The 11,880-nt window shown below is 38.9% G+C and overlaps 1 protein-coding gene across 1 annotated transcript; it reads left to right on the top strand.

Moving 5' to 3' along the window:
* Positions 1 to 3: 3 nt before the first annotated feature.
* ADAT2 (adenosine deaminase tRNA specific 2) lies at positions 4 to 9,339 on the top strand. Its single transcript, XM_014888645.2, has 6 exons — positions 4 to 88; positions 249 to 353; positions 5,812 to 5,962; positions 6,528 to 6,634; positions 8,288 to 8,360; positions 8,476 to 9,339. Exons 1-6 carry the CDS (start codon positions 32 to 34, stop codon positions 8,514 to 8,516), a joined length of 534 nt encoding a protein of 177 aa, XP_014744131.2. The 5' UTR covers positions 4 to 31; the 3' UTR covers positions 8,517 to 9,339.
* Positions 9,340 to 11,880: the final 2,541 nt, after the last annotated feature.

The following is an 11,880-nucleotide window of genomic DNA, read 5'->3' as shown; positions in this document are numbered from 1 at the left end:
GCGGTGCCCCGGAACAGCGGCCGGGCCCGGCATGGCGGAGGCGGGGGAGGCGGCCGCGCTGGCCTGGATGGACCAGGCGCTCGACGTGGTCAGTGCGGGCGGGCCGGGGCTCCCGCTGTCCCGTGGGGAGACCTCGGGGAGCCCCGGGAACCCTGACGGCAGCAGGGGGGAATGGGGGCCGCGGGAGCTCCTCCCGCTGCTGTAACGCTGTCCTGTGCCTCTCGGCCGTCTGTCTGTCTGTCCCGCAGGCTAAGGAGGCGCTGGAGAAAGGGGAGGTTCCCGTGGGCTGCCTGCTGGTCTACAACGGCGAGGTCATAGGCAGAGGCAGGAACGAGGTCAACGAGACCAAGAACGTGAGTTGAGGTCGGGCCGAGGCCGCCGTGGCTTTGCCGCCCCGCGCCCGTCCCGTTGCTGGGTCTCAAAGGTGCTCTCTGGAAAAGTCACCTGGGGGCTAAGAGAGAGAAATTACTGTGCAGCCTTTCCTGATGAAGTTCTGTCCACAGGCCAGAATAAAAAAGCTATTTCCTGTAGATTTTACACATGTTGCAACTTTAGCCGTCAAATTACCCATAAGATCTGGTGCTGAGAGACCAATTAATGCCAATAGGGACTTTGTACAGCTGGAAGTTTTGTATAAATTAATCTGACTGTAGGATCTGGCTGTAAGGTATATTAGGTGTCTCAAATCTGAAAACATAATAAAAAGTTAAAATGAGTCTTTTAAGCTCAAAAATTTAACAGTAAAGATGAATCATTATTAGTAACTTGTTCTGCAGGACAATCTGTAATGTATTAAGAAGATTCTAATACAGCTTTAAGAAAGCCAGATGGCAGAGAAGTTAGGTATCTCATGTTACACCATTGTAAACACTGTGGGGAAGCAGACACTTCTTGGGAAAATCATGCCAGAGATATTAATATGTTAGCAAACAGACAGAACATAACTGACAAGACTGATAACAAAATCAAAATCAACTTAAAAATGTCAGGGAAGCTTTCAGCTATTTTTGGTATCAGGGCTGTCTGAAGGTATGTACTAAAATGCAAATAGCCTGATTTTAAAAAAATCAGCTGGATTTTGGGAACAGTAATCTGTTAATATCTTTGAAAGCCAAGCTATTTTTGAATTGCTGCTAAGCTCAAGTTTCAGTTATTTTGTGGCTCAATTTTCATAGCTGCTTATAATTTAGTGATTGGAAATGCTGGGCAATTAGTGCTTCTGAATTTTTTATCAGACACATAATTGCTCCATGTGGTCTAAAAAAACAATGTAAGCTTGAAAGAAGTACTTGTTATGAAATGTGAACGTTGTAAATTGTTTTCAGTTTTCTCCTAACGATTTCTGGCATTATTTAGGGACCATCCTGGGGAAAAAAAACAATCCTCTTGAACCATTGAGGCAGTTCCAGCAGACATCATAAATGTCAAGGTCTATTTTAAAACTAGTTTCTTATCCCACCTTATATTGAAGGACTTCTCCAGAACATCATTCCTCAGATGGCTAAAAATGTCTGATTTCCAGTTTCAAACTTTTTTTATTCTGTTTATATCTCCCTGTTTTTGTGCCAGCATCCTCCATTATTTTACATAGCTTGGATGTATTTAAAGTCTTATTCCTTTTCAGCTTTTGTTTTTTCCCCAGCCAACTGTTTAATTTCCTCTCAGAAGACAGGCTTGCTTTCTGTGTTCATTATAATAATTCTTTTACACAGCCATTCCAGCTTCGATTCATTTTTTTTTTAATTCACTTAACAAGAACTCTGTGTTTTATTCCAGATGGATTTGTGCTTTGTTTGAGAACAATAGTACTTCACATTCTCTGGAAGAAACTCTACCCATCTTTTCTGGAGCTTCCTTGATCTTTTATGCTGTTTTGTTATTCTTCATTTGTTATTTTGAATTTTTTTTTTACTCCCATGTAGAAAGTAATCCACCTCCTGAGTGACACTCACCCTGTCACTTCTTGTGATGCTTTTCATCTTACAAAAGATGTCACGTCATCACCTGTTTTCTGTAGGGGTTTTTCCACTTAATGGCAATGACACAACTGAAAACATTTAAGCCAAATGATCTTTGAGTGTCTGTGGTAATGACACTGGACAAATCCTTCTGGACAAATATTTCCCCCGTCAATGCAATGTCTCTTCTTTTCTTGCTCACCTTACATTTCATGCATTAGGCTGTTTTCCCCACTCACAGTAATTTCACAGGTTGTGCTGTGCCAGATGCACTGGAGATGTCCAGAGAGACTGGTGTTTCTTTTGCCTAGAAAAAACATTTGTCAAAGAAAGTTATTAAGTTAATTTAGCGTCAGCTACCTTACTGTTTTTTGTTTAATTTATCTTTTATAAGGGCTAGATAACACTACTTTCAAAGGTTAGTTATCTTGCCTGTTTTACTATTGAGACCCTCCTGGATCTATAGGTGTCAGTATTGTGTGACACCGGTCCTTCCTGGTTTTCATTACAGTGGCTCTGTTTGCACTGAAGGTTTCACTCATGCAATACTCTGCCTTGATGCATTAAAACATTGCTGTGAGACTGGCAGCTTTCTGGCCTCCAAAATGCAGCTTTATAACATACCGACTTTTTTTAAATTCATGAAAGCTTTGTTCCTGCTTTGAAAAAGTGATCATGTATCCAGTTAGTTCTTCAGTCCTTCCCTGCAGTTCTGCCTTTGGTCAGGAATCAGCTTGCCTCTGAGCCTGGTGTCAAATAAATTCTGTCTTCTCCTTAAGCAGGTCCCTGCATCCTCTGATGTAACGGGCTGAAGTTAGGAGCAGGTAGTGTCTTCTTTATGCCCGCGTTTATTATGTTCCTAAGCTGCTCATTTTGGCAAAAAGATTTAGTGGGCAAAAACTCCAGTGTTTTCAGGCTGTCTCCTGTCACCCTGAACCTTTTTTTTTTTGCCTGCCGTGTCCACAGCAGAACACATCAATGTCAGAAATACTGCTGCTTACTCTGTGGAAGTTATTTGCAAAATTACTAATCATTGCATTCTTCTGGGGGAAGTTGCTTTTGGAAGAAGGGAGTTTGTGTACAGCTGTGTTTGGTTTATTTTATTTTTTTAGGAGCATGGCTGTGGCATCAGCATTTCAGAATAGTTAGACACGACACTACTTGTCTTCATTGGGCAGCAGTACAGCAAATGTCTGTGTAAGACACTGGGTTTAGACAGCCTGGCGATTCATTCTCAAGCCTGTGCCAGTGCTGTGTTCCCTCTGGCAGCTCCTACGCTTGCTTGTTCACAGTCTTGCCTCAGACCAACCTGAAAATTACAGCATATGTGACCCTCCCCAGCTAGAAATGTTTTTTTGGCGTCTTTATTCCCACATGTGATGCAATTCATTCACTTCCCAATAAAATGCTCTCTCTCTTAGGTGCTTTGTTGATACACACGGACATCTCCTCTTTGTTGTCCTGTTGGGTCATTGTGGCAAGTGTCTTGCAGGCACAGTATGGGATAATTGAAAATTAAGTATTGCTTGTGTAGTGAAGCCACAAGATAGCACAGAACTTTGAGCTATGGCCCCCTTTACTCTCACTTGTTAATTGTGGCCTAAAATTTAGACAGTAAGCTTTTTAGGGCAGTGGTGATATCTTTATCTTGTCTGTAAAAGATTTGCCACACCTTTCACACCTATCACACAAAGGGGCACACTGAGTCAGCTTTTTTCCCCTTGGTACACCATTTGCCACTGTAACAATTCTCATTTTCCCTTGCTACTCTTACCCTGCTGTTGCTTTCTTGGCTTTAAAATAGTGTGTAATATTTGGCAAGTTAAGCTTATGACCTGAATCAGTGATTCAAAATTAAAATAATCCCTCTTGTATATTATTTTATACACAGCAAGTCAAAAAATGTCTATCTGGTCATAGCTTAATACAAGATAAAATCTTAAGACAGACCTAGAAGGTCAAATTTTCACTTATATCTTGTCTTTAAGAGGGAGCTGCAACAGGTGCTTAAGGAAGGAACTCAAGAAACAAGAAAGGAGCAGCATAAATCTTCCCCTTGCACATCCTTTCCACTTCTAAAAGTGAATACCTTAGGGACTTCCAAAGTCCAAGACTATATCTGGATCATTGTTTCTGATAGCTGTCCGTGCATATAACCTCCATGAATTTGTCTAAACCTTTTTTGAACTCATTTATGTTTTTGGCTTCCATAGCATCCTGTGGCAATGAGTTTCACAATATAATTATGTGATTTGTGAAAGAGTACTTCCTTTTGTTTGTTTTATATCTGCTGCCTGATAATTTCATTGGGTGCTCACTTGTTATGAGAAATAATAAATCACAGTTATAGCTGTGATTTTTCCACATTTTTCTTGATTATTTTAAAACCCTCTAGTGTAGTCTCTTAACTTGGAAAACTAATGACTGTATCTGTTAAGAGCCACAGTCTAATTAGTCTCTAAAATGGAGACTGTTCTGTAACTTGGATAATCCTTTCTCACCCTGAGGTGAATTTGTTCTGATGTTCCTGTGTCTTCAAGACATGAGATGACCAAAACAGTGCCAGTTATTTAAGGTATGGCTACACTGGTGTGTAGTAATGGTCTGTATTGGTGTAATCTCATTTGTGTAGCTGCATTCCATTACTGCAGAAGCTGGTAGGATCTGCAGATGCATGACCTTTCTTGGAGTTTTAAAACGTTTTTGAACAGTATTAAACATAGCAGTAAATTATGAGTCCTTTGTCATGCGTTGTAGAGCATCTCACTGCTATCACCACAGATTTTCACAGTGTTAAAACATTAACCCAAGTTCATGTTTTGAGACAAAGCTGTCAAGGGTCATGTAAGGACCTACGAAACAAGTGCAGGTATAATCTGGATTGATTAAGTCTTATTCTAATGCTTGTGTCAAAAACATCCTTTTTTCAGAATAGATAGAAGAAGAAGGAAAATACTAATAGTCTTAATTCAAATAAGCATCAGGCTCTAAGTGAAGAGTCCTTTCAAAACTAGTTCTTCCTGAAATTTTTGCTGTGACATTTCATTGGCATAACAGTGCTGCAGACATTTCAGAGCATTACTGGGACATTACTGATTGTTTTGGTCTCTCTGCAGTTAAAGTCAACACTTCTGTTCAGGCTTTTGTGCCACAGGTATTGAGACACTAATAATTCTGTTGTCTTGGATGAAAAAAAAGAAATTAATATTCCTTTGTCTTTTTGTAATCAGTCTATGCTGAAATCCCGGCCTATTGCTTGAGGGACTTACTGTGTGTGTATGGACCCCCCCAGGCAGCATTAAACCTGGGGCAAACTGAAAATGTTGTGTGTACAGAGCACACCAGGCAGTTGCAGAAACATACTGAAATTGGTGCATGTTCACAGTGTATTCATTCCTTGCAAGCACAGTAATGTTGTCAGAGGGAGGAAAAGGTACCACCAGCGAGGAGAACTTTGTTAATATTTCCAGAGAAAGTAATCTAGCCTGTATTCTTGCTTTTGGAAGTAGAGTGGGCTATGGGCTCCATCAGTTGTGCCAGTGCACTCTGTGTGTCCCTTAAGCCTCAAGCAGAGCTTTCATGTCTTGCCTTACTGTGCTGGCATGACTGAAAGAGGAGAACTGAGGCATGCTCCTCTACCTAGGAAAAAGTAGAAGAAAAAACTGGCACATGCAGATCTTGTGTGCTACACCCAAGAGGTTGGGGTTGAATATTTTCTTGCTTGGGTTGAGTATTTTTTCTGCAGTCTGTGTGTTACGAAATTTCTTTTGCAACTTGAACCAGCAAAGAGCATTACATTACATCTATAATAAAAGTGAATAAATGCAAGAAAATATTTGTTTGTATCTTCTAGGCTACTCGACATGCAGAAATGGTGGCAATCGACCAGGTCCTTGACTGGTGCAAGCAACACAAGAGGGATTATAGGGAAGTGTTTCCACAGTTGGTGTTGTACGTAACTGTAGAGCCCTGTATCATGTGTGCCGCTGCCCTGCGCTTGATGAGTATCCTTTCATGCTGACTCACAATGGGAAACTGTGTCAAACCATTACTCCTTTGGCACTGAGCCCACAAAGAAAGGCTTGACAGAGTCAGGGAAAGCCATGAGAGGTGGTTTGAGGGTCTGCACCCACCTCCATGGTGAACAGCAGGAGACTCAAAAGTGAAAGAGAGATGGTGCAGTTACGACAAACAACTGCTCTTAAAGATTAAAAATACATTTTAGAGATGTTTGTTTGCATGTAAAATAAGCTAAATGCAGTTTAGTGTTCAGTTTTTAATGTTATATCAATCAGTAAACCATGTCTTTGTATGCTCCTGCTTTGGGGATTCATGTTTCCCCTTTTCTGAAAAGGGCTGGATATGCAATATCTTCAGCAATATGCAATATTTTCAGCAATACTTCTTACATCATTCAAAAGTAAGTTCTGATTTTATGAGGGAGGAATTGTAGCTCAGACTAATATAGTTTGAAGAGTGCAAGCACATTTTAGGAAATTTGATGACTGCCTAGATCAGGCTTCTGTACTTCCTGCTTGTTTTTCACTTAATACCTTGACTCACTCCCATAAATTCCACGGGTCGTGTATGGCTGTCGAAATGAGCGATTTGGAGGCTGTGGCTCCGTTTTGAGCATCTCATCTGATGATATGGTGGACTCAGGAGACCCATTTGAAGTAGGCTGTAAAATGTTTCCCTTTGTTTTCCAGCTAGAGTACTGTGTCTGGCTTCGTTACCAGGCTTTGAGAATGTTATGCATCACTTTAGGAGGATAAAGATGGAAGATTATCAAAGTCAAATAAACTTGGCTTAATTAGAAAATAATGTAAGAAAAGAATAAAGTCCTTAAAGAAAAGAAATCTGAGGAAAACCCTGATGACAGTCTTAAATTATTTTAAAGGATGTAGCAAAGGGTAAGGGAAAGAATTGTGCTTGTGGAACAAGGTAAGAAATATATCTAAAATATGTGTAGTACTTTGAAAGTAAGTATATGCTGCAGGAAGACATGAGGGAAAATTATTTTAAGCTGCAGAATGAACACATAATACAGGTCATAAATAATAATAAAGATCAGGTAACAGCAACTTTAAAAATTCCTGGGTTTTAGCTGAGCTACTGAAAATAATTATATTTTTGTTTTCAGTCTCTGTGTTTATGAGGTAAAATATATTAGCTTAGACTTACTTCATGCAGTTCAAATCCCCAAAATATCTGAACTGCAACAGTAGCAGAGGAGATTCAGTTTAGGTATCAAGAAACTTTCTGAATAGTAGGGATACTGAAAGACTGAACAGTGTCTGGGGTGATTTAGGCATCTTTGTCATGGGAGAAAGGCTGGACTAGCATTCAGTGGAGGTAGAGTATAAATAAATCCAGGTGCTTTACAGCATGATACTGCCTATATACCCATACCTACATAGCATTTTATTTATTACATTATTCACAGTTGTATGTGATCTTGCCTTATACGATGATACTGATTTTTGGAGTTCTTTTCCACATTTCACATTAATGATTTAATGAATGTGAAAAACAGCATTGTAAATAAGCACCAAAGGCTCAAAGAATTTCAGTCAGCACGACAATACTGGTTGTCACTCCAGTGTAAACATATTAGGCATCTTTTTGTCAGTGTGTCAGTGAGACTAACATCTGAATAAATTGGCATAGTCAGTACGGGAAGAGTGTTCATTTGCTAACATTGGCATATGGTTTTAATTTTTTTTATACATTCAGAAGGCAGAAAGGAGAAAGTTCTTGATACTAGGAATCCTTTGTTTCTGTATAGGAGTATACAGAGGAGGAGTAACTAGTTATTTTCTAGCATGTGTGGAGATTTATTTAGTGTGACATTTAAATGCTTTGTCATTAGTGTTCATGGCCTGGAAAAGTATTTTAGAAGGACCAAAAAGATCTGAAAGGTGACTGTTAGGAATAAAGAATAGATATGTGGGTGGGTGTATTCTGTCAGGAATCTTACCTGCAAGTACCTAGGTGTATGTCTCTTATGTTTCCAAGTGCTTGAGGAGTATGGGAGGTTAGAAATACATTAATAAGAAAGAAATTTTAGCTTGCATAAAAATTTTACAGAATTTACTAAGAAAGTTTTTTTTGCCTAATATTAAGTTTTTAGGGAAATTACTTACTCTACTAAGCCTCAGCATAGTGGTTTTTCAAATGTGTTAGATATTAAACCTGAAAAAGAGATTTTTTTGACCCTAAGTTGACAGTAAGGTTGTTTAAAATTATTCTGTACTCAAGGCATTAATGTGAAGCATGGAATACATTATTCTCAGATGTACTCACTAACATCATTCTAATTTGAGCAGTGCTCTTCTGGCTATCGTGCTGAAGAAGCAGTGGAATTGTTAAAAGCTTTCTACAGACAAGAAAATCCCAATGGTAGGTTTTACATTAATGCATCCATTTTGATCCCAACCTAGTTTAAAAGAATGTTGGCACTGGAATTACTGTAATTCACGTCTGATGATTCTTCTCCTTTCCTGTTTCTTGGCAGCACCAAAATCAAAAGTACGGAAAAAGGATCGTCGTCAGTAGCCCTACACTGGTGGGACACAGAAATTAACCAGAAAATGATATGTGAAGATTTCTTCAGCATGCTGCTTTTTAAAAATATGCAGTTCAATCAAACGATGTTTTATTTTCTCTACAGAGTTTTTACTAATAGGATACTTAGTACCTGTTCCTGCATTTCTATATTTATGATTTCTTTTTATCAGGCCAAAACAAAAGAGTAAATGGCTGTTTTAGAAAGAGGGAAATTGGTGGTTCAAGTCCACTTGTTTACAAACAGATCCATTAAAATGGTGCTTTTTTTCCTTCTGTGTATGGAGAAGCATCTTGCTTTTCAATAGCAAATGTTTGCTTAGGCAAGCAAGTAACTCTCCTGGAAGGTTACATTTATAAGTCCTTTATAGTCTGTGTGTGTATATTTATTCAAAAGGCATATAAAGCAATTGTACACTCCTTGAAGACTTAGGACCATTGCAAATGTTTCCTCATTTTTTCCTACCTTAGCACAAGCCAGATTTTCAGAGGTAATTTCTGAAAGTCACATACCTGTGTAGACAGGGACATAAACACAATCACATGTCTGTTAGTGTGTGCTGTTGCTTAATAAGGATAAGCAAATATCACTTGGCTGCACAGCACCTTCATACAAAGTTGTGGAGAAACTCTCCACAGCTCTCTTTAGACTGTCCACTCTTCTTGTGAATATCAGTGTAAGAAATATTTTATTTATAAGAATCCACTAAGAAGTTGTTCTCAGCTCTTAAATTACAGTAACCAAGATGGGCAGATGCAAGTGAAAACCAGGAAATGAAGTTGGTAATAACATGAATAAAATATATTTAAGATATTTATTTTTTCATAGTGTTGGTTGGCTTTGTCGTTTCCATGTATTTTGCTTGGCCATGCAGTAATTTATAATCCAGAAGAGGGCCTTCAAGTTCCACTAATGAATTAAGAATACAAGTATAGTTCAATCTTGATTGTATACCTCTTAGTGGATACTTACATGAAGGATGAAATTGTTTGTATTTATTTGGCTGTTGTTCAGAAATTTGACAAATGCTGTCAATTTTATAACTATAAAAACTGAATACATTTAAACTTTTTAGATACTTCAAATAAGTACTTTCAAAAGCGTTTTTAAAAAGAATATTAAAAGCATTACTTTGTAACCATTGCTCTTAATAACTTAGAATTTCTATTTTATGTATTTACTTAATGTTTACAAAATGACAAGAGAAAGAAGCATTTTTACCATAATAGCTGTTTTTAGAGTTTAGAAATAATATTTTTTTTACTTAACCCCTTTAACTGTAGTCAGTTGTCTATCCTATTCTCCTGACCATTACTTAGAGGCCTCTTTGAGTCTTTCCCATTCCATAAACAAAAGTTATGACTGTTTTTGTAGATTCAATCTGCTTCAGAGCTCCAAGGGCTTGTGAACCAGACAGCTAAGCTGCAAAAGCTATTTAGGAAAAGACCATTTTTAATGACTGGGATGGCTTTATTGGAAAGGAACAAGCATGCCTGTGGTTATGGTATTTGGCTGGTGATAGAAGATGGCAATTTATCGCTACAGATACATTCACATCTTAGCTGGACCATAATTTTCTTATACCATGAAGAAATCACTGAAGTCCAAATTAAAGACATCAGACATCTGGCTTGTCACCGACATCAGTGGCAGTAGGAATTGGAGCCTTCGTACTGTTTTGAACCAGGACCTAAATCTCTCAACATCTTTTCTTTTTCAGAGGGGCTATGAACACTTTCCTTTCCCATTGCCTTCTTTCAAAGAAGGATGTTGTTATTGGAACATGTATGACAGTAGGAGCCATGTAAATAAGTAGAATGATTACTGGTAGTAGGACAAAACACAATTTAAAAGCTTTGTCCTATTTTTCAACCCTTAAATTGGAACAGAATTTTTTTGTCAGCGGTAACCTGTCACTTAATAAACAGTTCAAGTCTTGTGCAAAGCCAAAAAAGACTGAAGAGGGTGAGAAAAATAAACATTTTTCTTGAAAGTGATCAAGGCTAATAATGTGCATCTTGAAACAGGCATGGAAGAAGAATAGCATAGCATGATAAAAACTGTCATTTTATGACAGAAAGGTTATAAAAGATACTTCTGTTTACTATAATGTGTAAGCAAAATAATGGTCTAGTATTGAGGCGAATTTGGATGAGGAGGGGTTTGTTTTGGCTCTTTTGGTCGGTTGGTTGGTTGGGTTTGGGGTTTTTTAGCATAATAATTAGTTTGGGGAACAAACTGCTGAAAGATTACACTGGAAGCAAAAATGCAACCCATTCACCTAAAAATGCTACATACCCAAGTAAGAACAAATGTAGATACGCAGATATTTTTATAAAGTAAACAAATGCACTCCTGTGTGAGCACAAGCACTCCTCAGAGCCATGCAGCTGGCCCCTCCTTGCTTCCCACAAGCAGTGCTCTCCTCCCTCCCTGCAAATGGCAGGAGCCCTGGAGGCTGGTCCTGTGCCACTTCCCTCAGAGGTGATTCTCAAGCAGGTGTCCCAGTCTGCTGTGCCACAGCTCTTCCTAACCATGAGTTTTGAGCTTGGTAGCATTTTTTAGAGTCAGATTTGCAACCTTGAGAGATCCACAAGGAATTACAGAGATCCTGAGTAGAAGGTTCTAAGTTCAAGCTCAGAGAAACCTCTCAGTGACCAAGCTGAACGCAAGGGCTGGAAAAAAGGAAAGAGGAAGCCATGAAAATTATAACCTGATGACTGACTGGTTTCAGTGCTCTACATCAGAAAGTGAACTTGACAAGAAAGAGAACTGGAGAATACAGAAAGAATGCTAGGAAAAGATGCAAACCATTCTTGGAGTCTTATTCAACGAGAAGGTGCTTGCTCATGGCTGCAGAAGTGTAGGCTTGGTTTGGAACTGCTGCTACCAGGCACATCCTGGAAGGAGTATTGCTCTCTGTTTGCTGGGGACCTGCAAAGCCTGGTATCAGGCTTTGGCTCTAGGTTTAGAGGAGTGTCAAGAGCAACAACTTTAATTGTTACTGACACCTGGAAAACTCAAGAGCAGCCGCTTATAAATGGTGCTATTTATTTTCACAGTGCTTTTACTTATATTTATCTGTTTCTAGGTTGCCACATAGCAGGCCTCAAGAGCAGCAGTAAATACATTCAGCTGGTTTATTTAAAGAAGTTTAAATGCTTCACCATTTCCCCCTTACTCCTTGATAAATAAGCATTTGTGCTTCAGGGTTACATTTGACTTGGACTGCATTTTTGCCAGTTCATCACAGGTAAACATGATTTTATTTCAGCCTTTGGTTTGCTTGTCAATAGTTTGACATCAAAAATATATTGAACCAGCTAGGAGGGCAGGAAGCAAAACAATGTGGCT

Source organism: Sturnus vulgaris, chromosome 3 (genome assembly GCF_052056855.1).
Source record: "Sturnus vulgaris isolate bStuVul1 chromosome 3, bStuVul1.hap1, whole genome shotgun sequence".
NCBI lineage: Eukaryota > Metazoa > Chordata > Aves > Passeriformes > Sturnidae > Sturnus > Sturnus vulgaris.
The sequence above is the reverse complement of the archived record's forward strand: the minus strand, read 5'-3'. Positions and strand labels throughout refer to the sequence as shown.

Excerpts from the sequence above, each read along its gene's own strand:
- ADAT2 (XM_014888645.2), top strand. The coding sequence starts at position 32 with ATGGCGGAGGCGGGGGAGGCGGCCGCGCTGGCCTGGATGGACCAGGCG. Across the intron at positions 354-5,811 it reads AGGTCAACGAGACCAAGAAC|GCTACTCGACATGCAGAAAT; the intron begins GTGAGTTGAGGT and ends TGTATCTTCTAG. Across the intron at positions 5,963-6,527 it reads CGCTGCCCTGCGCTTGATGA|AAATTCCACGGGTCGTGTAT; the intron begins GTATCCTTTCAT and ends ACTCACTCCCAT.